General features: G+C 52.6%; 1 protein-coding gene across 1 annotated transcript in view; it reads left to right on the top strand.

Moving 5' to 3' along the window:
* Positions 1-8,818: 8,818 nt before the first annotated feature.
* KRT19 (keratin 19, type I) overlaps positions 8,819-9,990 on the top strand; it is an 8,648-nt gene continuing 7,476 nt past the window's right edge. Inside the window, exon 1 of the mRNA XM_015570805.1 lies at positions 8,819-8,843. Within this exon, the coding sequence (XP_015426291.1) occupies positions 8,819-8,843 (25 nt within the window). The remainder of the gene's footprint in view (positions 8,844-9,990) is intronic.

The raw sequence follows: 9,990 nt of genomic DNA, 5'->3' as shown, positions 1-9,990 counted from the left end.
AGCTCCCTGGCTGAGGTGTTTGTTTGGTTTCTGTGTGCGAGGCCCTAGCGGCGTGTTTCCTGATGTCTTTGGTGGATGTTCTGGTTCCACAGGCCCAGCCCTAATCCCAGACAAGGCCCTGGAAGGAAGTACCCCAACCCCAGCACATTCCGCTGGAGGGGGCTGGTCTCAGGGAGCGGGCGGGGGGGGGCTGGCATTCCACAGGTCTGGCCTGGAAGGCAGTGAGGTGCCCAGTGAGGGTTTGTCCTCCCACCGTGCCTGCTGTGTGTGTGTGTTGGGGGGGGATGTGGGGGGACAGTGGTGTCTCCCAATCCACTGTCCATTGATCAAAAGGCCCCTTGCATGCCCCGCCCCTGGCAGAGGGTGGGGCCTCCCTGGCTCCTTCTCAGAGCAAAAGGCATCTCCCCCATCAGACCCCAGACCTGGGCGTCCCTGGTGTTCCCCGCTTCTGGCAGCCCACCCGGTTATGAGACTTTGCAGTTTCTGCCTAATGAATGTTTAGCTTGCAGCCGGCTGGGGCCAGGAGGGGCCAGAGGCAGCCAGGGCTCCTTGTCTGTCACCAGAGTGGCAGCTGCCTTTCGGTGAATTTCAGCTGCTCCCAAGAATGTCCCCTCCCCAGCCCACTCCTCTGGCTGCCTTTCTGGGGAAGAAGAAGCTTTTCCAGAAACGGGGGTGACCACTGTCCTCCTGGAGGCGAATCAGATAAGACAAAGGTGTCCCAGAACAGTCCCCTGACCACAGAGCAAACGCCGGCTCAGGCCTCAAGCTAGGAGTCAGCTCCAATTCCTCTCCCTCCCTCCCACTCTGCGTGATCCCATCAGCTTACCCGGTGGGCTCTGCCTTCAGCATGAACCCTGCATCAGCCCCTTTCACGGGTTCCTCTCACATCTCTTGCCTGAACCTTCTATAAGCTCCTGTCAGATTTCCTGCTGCCGCCCTTGGGCCCAGGCTATGCTCCAGAGGCTCCTGTGCTCCTGGGCACACAGCCCAGCCCCCTAAGCAGACGGCAGACCCTCATACTGACCGAACGGGGACCCCTCTCAGCCAAGGCCTTCTGGGTGTTCTTCAGGGGGTCGCCTCCGCTGGTCCCCCAGAATCTGAAAGTTCCTCGACTCATTCAGGTCTCTGTCCATGCGCCTCCTCCTCAGGGGCCCCTGTCCTTGGCCTCTCCCTGCTGATCGCCCTTCACCCCTTCCCTACTTTGCTCCTCCCTGCGCACCCCTCATTCCTAGAATTGTTGCCGGTGGAAACGCATTTCCAGTGATCTCGCATGGGAGGTTGAAGTGTTGTGTAAGATTTATTGGGGTAGAAAGAGGAGGCTGCCCCTAGGTTTCCGATGTCTCATCTGTCTGTCCTGCTATGGAGAAGCCCGGCTTTGTCTTCAGCAGGCCCAGAGTAGGGCCAATGCCAGCGATTTGTGGTGTTGGCTTAGTGACTAAGCCTTCGTCCATGGCTGTCCCCATCCGGCTAGCACAGTCCGTGCCCAGCTGCGCTCCGGTTGGCGCTGTGTTGCTGTACTTAGGCTCTCCCTGGGCCCCAGCGGCTGCCTGGCGCACAATGCACAAGGCTGTTACCGGGAGAGAGAAAGTGCAAGTGTTAACCCAGCTGGTGAGAGAGCACTTCGTTAAGCTTAGATAATGTTATCTCGGGCTCAGGGAAGACCAGGCGCCCTTGCAAACTAACCAATCAATTTCCTAATCTCCCAACTTTTCCTGGGATTTCAGAGAGGAAGGGAGAGAAAGAAAAACTTCAATGGTGAGAGAGAATCATTGATTGGCTGCCTCCTGCACGCCCCACACTGGGGATGGAGCCTGAAACTCAGGTATGTGCCCAGACCAATTCGAATTTGGTCAAACCGTGACCTCCTGGTTCATAGGCTGACCTACAACCACCGAACCACACCGGTCGGGCTTTCCTGGGCTTCTGATGGGTCTTCTCCTTAATCAGACAATTTCCTAGATCCTCCAGGTTCTGTGTTCTTTATCCAATCCATCCTTTCCCCAGGCTAGGCTCTGCCCCTTGTCACTCTCCTAATTCAGGCTGCACATGCCCCAAAGTGAAGGGACTGCCACCTGGGCTTCTAAGCCTCTACAGGGCATGCACCTAGCAGGGACTTTCTCCTGCGTTTTTCTTTCCCTCGGTAATCCCGGAACAGGCGGAGGAGGCAGCGGTCCCTGGGGAGTGTGTGAGGCTGCAGCTTCCTAATGAAGCAGGCTTACTGTACGTTCATCTTCCTAGAATATTGGGCTCCCTTTCGTTCTTAATGTCTAGCTACTTACGCTACCAGAACTCCATCATGTCTCCCCGACCCGGGATGAAGGCTCTGGAAAGCAGGAAGTTTATTTTTTATTTTTTATTTAAATATATTTTATTGATTTTTTACAGACAGGAAGGGAGAGGGATAGAGAGTTAGAAATCGATGAGAGAGAAACATAGATCAGCTGCCTCCTGCACACTCCCTACTGGGGATGTCCCCGTAACCAAGGTACATGCCCTTGACCAGAATCAAACCTGGGACCCTTGAGTCCGCAGGCCGATGCTCTATCCACTGAGCCAAACCGGTTAGGGCAGCAGGACGTTTTGACCACTTTGTTCTAGAAGCTCAAAGTCTAGACATGAAACCAAGGGTCCTTCTGACTTTGATTCAATTTAGCTTTAAAATCATACTTCTAGAAAGCGCTTTCTCTCTCTCTCTCTCTCTCTCTCTCTCTCTCTCTCTCTCGTCATCAGCAATCTTGGAGGCAGCAGAAGACAGGAGCTGGGATCTGATGAATGGTCGCAAGGTCGGGACTTCTGGCAGGCTAAAGAAAACGTCTTGACCTAAGTTGCATTTCAGCTCCTGAGCCCTAAGGTAGAATGACTCTCGGGCTACTGTGGGGGTTAAAAAAAAATTAATACTTTTCCTCCCACCTATGTCTGTATCTCAGGTAGGAAAACCGGAGGGTCAGTCTTTTGTTTCTTAATAAACAGCTGAACATCAATACAGTGGGGCCTTGACTTATGAGTTTAATTCGTTCTGTGACGGAGCTCGTAACTCAAATTAATCGTATGTCAAATCAAAAGTGAATGAGTGAGACACGTGATGCTGGCTGGGCTGATGTTGTGGCGTTCACTGTGACGTTCGCTGTGCCAACTAGCGGTGAGGTATCTGAAGCTGGCTCGTAACCCGAATTTTAGCTCGCAACTCAAAGCAAAAAGTCGGAGGAGAGACGGCTCATATCTCGAAAAACTCGTTAGTCGGGACATTCGTAAGTCAAGGCCCCACTGTATCCCCAAAATGCTGCTTCAGGGTGGCAACACTTTCGGTCCCTTCAGTTCCGCCTTTGAAACTTTAACTGAGTTTCCCCTTTCAAGAGCTAAATTGGTAGGTGGCTCCATATTTCATCGATCCAATAATTCAGTCCTTAGAATAAGTCAGTGCAGTTCAATTGCTGAGTGTGAATTCAGGAGGCGGTGATGCAGCTGGTCTCCGAAGTGAGGTCTGTGGTCTGTGTCGTGTCAGCAAGCAAGGAGGTATTGAATAGGGGGTGTGTCTATTCAAACAAAAGAAAGAAACACACACAGATCAATCACCTGAAAACCAGTTTCTGAGCCTGTCAGACTCAGTGGAGAAGCTTTCTAAACACCTGGCTCAGAGCTTCTTTTCCTGCAATGAAGGCAGCAGCGACAGTTGGATAGCTTGTCCTGCTCCGCAGTTGGAATGTCGCTGACGATCTCACGGGTTTGCAGGTAGATTGTCTGTGCGGCTTCGCGGAGTTAGTCACTGAGATGGTTGAAGCATGAGCTGTTGTGGTGATGTCTCTGAAGTTGACGTCATGTCTTCTCAGAAAAACCCCAAACAGTTTTAGCTCTCACTAATTCCGAGTCAAAGACTGGGAGGAAAAAAACACATTCGTTCAGAGGGTGGTGGCTACATATTTAAGAAAACTAGAAAGATTCAGGATCCAGTTTATAGGTGAAAAAATAAAACTTTAATGACAGTCGACTGAACTAGAATCTAACATCCACAACTGTGAATTATATTGAAACACAATTTCTCTCCCTAAAATCATCCTCAATGTTATCGAAGATAGACAAAGTAAGACTAATTTATTGCCTAAGTCTAGTTTCAATCAATTTGGCCTGATTATTTGCATAAGCACAACAAGGAAAAAAACACCCCATAATTGATCATATAGGCTCTTTTTAAATCTGCTTTTCTGGAATTTCATACAGAACCTCCCGATTGAACTTTGGCCTCTCAAGGCTAAGAAGCCAAGCATATAGTGGCCACCGATCTTGGCCTGCGATACCTATAGATTTGGGTAGATTCCCAGGTTCCACGTCCCCCAAATGTTTTGAGGCCCTTTCTTTGCCATCTCCCAGGAAAGCAACCTCTGCTACTCACCTGGAAAGACTGCTGTGAACCATGCGAGCTAGGTAGCGGGCTGTTTTTCCAAGAGGCTTTTATTGGTTTCCAAAGTTAATCTTAATTCTTTAAAGTTTCTGGTGACGTCTGAGTCTATGCATCTCTGTCAAGCATGACATTCCAGTCAAAGTCTTGGTTAATGAAACCAGTTATCAGTTGTGTCCTGTTATAAAAGAACAGGTTCTTATTGAATTTATGCAAACAAACATAGTGTCATGAAAACAATAATATTCATTTCCACATTCAGGAGGGAGAAAATAAAACTGTCTCAATGCTGCTTACAACGGGATCATTTACCTAATCGCTCTAAGAAAAACAATCTCCCTTATATCTGGAAAACAAAAGATTTTTATTTATTTATTTTAAAATATATTTTTATTTATTTCAGAGAGAAGAAGGGAGAGAGAGAGAGAAACATCAATGATGAGAGAATCATTGATCAGCTGCCTCCTGCACGCCCCTTACTGGGCATGGAACCCGCAACCTGGGCATGTGCCCTGACTGGGAATCTAACCGCAACCTCCTGGTTCATGGGTCGACACTCAACCACTGAGCCACACCAGCTGGGTGAGTTTGGGGTTTTGAGCATTAATTTCCTGTTCTCCTGGGTGGTGCCATTCATAATAATATTTCTCAGCTGCAATTCTCAGTGTTTAGTGTTTGGTTCTGTTAGTGCTGGGTGGACGAACTCTTTCTGTTTGATAATAGGAGGTGCCTGGTGCATAGAGAGCAATTCATCATTATTGGTTGAATGATAAAAAGGGCTTCTCCGTTTCTTCCTCTTTTCCAGCGAATAATCCGTAAACATTTACTAGCTTGGGATCGGCCCTGGGGCTACATGCAGCGCTGAAGCTCCACGTCTAGCTGGGTAGACAGAGCTGTGGCATGTGATGGGGCGACCCAGGGGCCTGTGTATATATTGGGGTGAAATGGACCCAGCCTGAGTGGACCTCCCGGAGGAGGTGGTGCCCAAAGAGGAACTGGAGTTACTGGCATCCATAGCGGGAGGAGACGGGTGAGGAAGGAGGTTGCTCCGGGCCTGAGGATGAGCCTGGTCCCTCCTGGAGGGCAGGGATGTCACCTTCTGGCCATGTGCCAGTGAAACTGCTGAGAGAGCTGGGGCCCGAGAGCCACACCTGATCCTAAAAAAGACAATGTCAGGTCCCGGATAGGAACCTCGCTAGAGTGAGGCCAGGAAGTGCTCTGTAGAGCTCACCGGGATTCATGGATCAGAAAGATGAGTTTTAAAACAGAAAAAGTGCCATGTACTAGAGTCTTTGTTCCTGAAGGGGGCTGTTTCCCTGGAGGATCCTGGTGGGAGGGAAGTTACCTGGTGAAAGGGAGCAGAGAACCCGGAAATCAGGGCAGGCACCAGGACATTTTTCTTCCTCTCTGTCCTGAGTCTGGCCCTCCCCATGCCCAGTTGGCATGAGCTGAGGCTTGGCACAGGGCTCCAAATGCGGCCCAAATAGCCCAGGGTCTGGGCAGAGGCAGAAAGAGCTCTCTCTCCCTCACCAAGTAGCCCTGCTGCCGGGCGGCTGGCCTCGCTGCTGCTACAGAGACCGCTGGGAGCACCTGGAGCAAGACGCGCCCCCTCCCTCACCCACCCCCCGCCCCCCCCCCCCCCCCCCCAAGCCTGATCCAGTAAACACTCAGTCCCTGGAGGGGTGGGCAGTCCTGGTCTTTCCGCTGTGTGTGGAATATGACACTTGGGGGTAGCTGACCCTCTCCCTTCCCCACGGGCCTGGACAAGGGGCTGGTTCCTAGGACTCAGAGCTTTCTCCCCTCACCCACCATTGGCCCAGGTTCCAGTCAGGCTAGTTTTTCCTCCTCTGGGGAACGCCATGGGCCATCCTGACCCAGCCGCCCTGCCTCACCTTTCCTGGGTTTCCACTTGTGGGAAGTGACAGAGACGAGTGGCGACAGACCTGGGATGCTAGCCCTGGGTCGTCCTGATATCACCCACCTGGCCTGAGCAAGGCCTGGAGCTGCCCATAGTGTGGCCAGCATCTCTGGTCTCTGTCCTCGACTCTCTATCTGCATTACTGGGAGGAGTTCAGGCCCTCTCCCTCTAACATGGCCTATCTCAGCAGACCCTTAACCAGCCTCCCTCCCTCTGGCCATGCCTCCCTCCCTCCCTCACTCCCTCCCACCAACCCACTCTCCACTTGGAACTCTGGCAATTTCTGAAATACAAAGGATTGACATGACTTTCCATTTCTTCAACATCAAGTCCAACAACTCCTTGGCTGAAGTACAGCACCCAACCCCCTGACCCCCTGCCTCCACCTCTTCCTTGGCCCTTCCCCTCCCCACATGCCCCCAAACTGAGTCACTGGATGTTCCCCAAAACTGATATCAGCAATCTACTCACTCATCCAGGCCCTCCTCTGCCCCCCACATACTTATTTATCTTTCGGTCTCTCAGTCAAGTGTCCTGCCCTCTATAAAACACCTCTCAGTGCCCCTGGGCAGAAGTGAGTGCTCTCTCCATTTGCTCTGTCAACACAAGAACCTTTCAACCTGTAAGAATTTTTTGTTTGTTTGTTTTTTGTTAACCCTCACCGGAGGATCTTTTCCCATTGATTTTTAGGGAGAATGGAAGGAGAGGGAAAGACAGAGAGAAACATCCATGTGAGAGAAACACATTGGTTGCCTCCTGCACAAGCTTCAACCAGGGCCCGGGCTGGGGAGGAGCCTGCAACCAAGGTACATGCCCTTGACTGGAATCAAACCCAGGACCCTTTGGTCCACAGGCCAACGCTCTATCCATTGAGCCAAACCGGCTAGGGCCAAACCTGTAAGATTATTTTTATGAGTTTATTTGAGCCAAACTGACAACAATCGCTGGGAAGCAAAATCTCAATGGATTGAGGAAATTCTCTGGAAAATGGCAGTTTTGTTACTGGGGAACTTCGGTATTCTTTTCCCCACTGAGTCCTGGGTGTGGCGTTCTGACGATATCGCAAAAGAAAGAGTTGTCTGGAGAATGAGTGATTTTTTTTTATTTGTGTGGAATTACATCCCTGGGTTTCCAAAGTCCCATGTCCCTTAGTCCAGTCGTAGAAGTGCAGCTGAGGGTTCAGGAGAGCTAGAAGCAAAGCTGTGCCCAGCATTTCTAGTCCTTGCTGCATCGGGTCCAGTTCAACATCGGCTAGTTGCAGCCCATTGTCCATTGTGTGTGGGATCCACATGGCTGTGGGCCACGGGGGGTAAATGCAGGGGAACCAAGAGAGCCAGGAGCAGGAACTCCTTTGTTTACAGGCTCGCCAGCTGCAGTTTGCGGACCACTGGGTTAGGGGATTAAATATCACAAATCCCGCCCCCCCCACCCTCCCTGCAGGTGCCACACCCATTCTGCAGAGGCTGGAAGCCCGAATCTGACACTCCTGGCTGTGGACTCCTGGCAAGTCACTACCCGCCTCGGAGCCTCTGTTTCCTCATCTGTAAAAAGGGGGATAAGGATACCCTTTCCACTGGGCTGCTGTGAGGACCCAATGGGATTTGAAAAGCCTTGGTAAAAGGTCCTATACTACAGCCAGCTGTTCTGATGGTTATGGTCTTGGGGTGGGGAGCTGGGACTCTAAGCTCCTCTGAAGTTTAGGGAACTCACAATCCCTTAATCTTTTGGGAGGGGGGAGGGGGGAACCACTGGTTCTAGTCTGTTTCCTAATACAAAGTTCCTTTCCAGACGCCCCTAACAGGCCGGAAAAACACATTCTGGCTGGGGCTTAGTGTACATAGCAACTATCTGGCCCATCTCCTCTGCCCCCACCAGGAGCAGGCCTCTTCCTCAAGGCCAAATAAAGAGAGTGACTCATGTCAGACCAGACCCGGTGGCTACAGGCTACAACCTTTGTGAAGGTCCGGCCACACCCTGCTTTCATGACTCTGTTCGCCTTTTCCCCATTGGGGACCTACCCACTTGCAGGCCTGCTTCACCAGTTTAAACAGCCTGAGGCTGGTCTTCCTAGTGGCTGGGGCTGCTCCTGGGGGCAGGGTGGGGTGATAGGTGTGTGCATGTGGGGTAACCTGTCCCTGTTCCTGGGTACGTTGGTGGACAGAAGACAGTTTATTGGGGACATGGTCTCAGTGTCTGGGGACAAGTCTTCATTTAGCCACAGGTGACCCAGATGATAATGTGCAGATCGGAGGGCTGATATGTATTTCATGGGGGAAACTGAGGCGTAATGATAGAGCGTGACTGGCCCAACTCCCTAACATTCTGTCAATAGGTCATAGGGCTTCTGTCCTGATCCTGGGGGACTGCTCTGACCGAAGGAAGGAACCATGGGGACAGTTTTGTGGAGGGTGAGGCCCCTGGGGACAGTAAATGGCTGAGGTGCTGGCAGTGCCCGGCAGGGTCTGGCAGCGGGCCTGGCCCTCCATAGTGATGAGAAAGGAGACGGAATGGTTGAGCTGGATGTAGAGCTGGGTTAGGGCTGTGAGTGGAAAGGAGGGGCTCCTTCCTCTATTAGCAAAACCTCACTTTGTGGGCATCCTTGCAGGGCCCTCTCACCCACCCACCCACTAGGATGAGATTGTGAGGGGCAAGGATTCAGCCTCTGACCCCGCCTGCAGATGCTCACAGGGAGAGAGGGATTCCATCCTATTTTTTTCTTCTGGGTGGCAGTTGCTAAATATCTCATGGGCAAGTTACTTGCCTCCCTGGGGCTTGGATTCCCATCACGGATCGTTCATGGGGGTTGGAGGGTAGGAGGTTGTCCTGGTGGGGGTGGGGTGAGTCCCGGAGTGAGGGGCCAGCCCCAGGCGTGAAGGTGCCCTTCACCGTCCAGCTGCAGAGCTGCTCCCAACAGCTGTTCCCAGGAGCCCATTGTCACTTCCTGGCTGGGTATGGACACAGCAGGGTGGGGCAGCTTTGTCTCAGGAGGCAGGCAGGCAAGCGTGCCCCTCCCAGCACTCTCATCTGGGGGGGCTGCAAGGGGGGAGTCATGGTGTGGGTGGTCCCCAAGAGGTGGGCTCCCAGAGGCTGTCATTCTGAGCAGGTGGAGGAATGTGGAACATGTACTTTGGGGGTTAATTATGATCACAAGGAAGGGGCTCAGTTCCGGATTCTTGAGGGGGGACTCTGAGCGAGTGATCCCTGGGGGAGGAAGGGAACAGCACACACTCTCCCAGGGCCCTAATTCCTGGGGTGATCTGATGATCTGATTCCATTCAGAGTGTGCACTGGAAAGGGGTGTCTAAGCAAGTTGCGAGGGGGGTGCAGATGGGAACAAGGGGGCGCCAGAGGGAGAGCCTGGTCTGGGGGCCCAGTGGGCTGGGTGGGGCAGCTCCCTCAGGGCTGAGCCTCCGGCCCCTGGGAGGAGAGAGTGGGAGGCAGAGCCACCAGGAGCTGGCCAATGGGGAGAGTGCCCGTGTGTGCACTCAGGAGCCAGCAAATTCCTCGGCCTCAGATATCCCGCCCGCCCCCCTCCCCTCCCCTCCCCTCGAGCATAAAAAGCTCCAGGTGAGAGCCTGGTCACTCCTCCCTCGGACCACAGCTCCTCCGACCAGGGTCGCCGCCAGTCCTCTCTCGCTATGACTTCCTACAGCTATCGCCAGTCCTCGGCCGCCTCGTC

This window comes from Myotis davidii, unplaced genomic scaffold (genome assembly GCF_000327345.1).
Source record: "Myotis davidii unplaced genomic scaffold, ASM32734v1 scaffold327, whole genome shotgun sequence".
In the NCBI taxonomy this organism is placed as follows: Eukaryota; Metazoa; Chordata; class Mammalia; order Chiroptera; family Vespertilionidae; genus Myotis; species Myotis davidii.
Note: the sequence above shows the minus strand (reverse complement) of the source record. Positions and strands in the feature narration are given on the sequence as shown.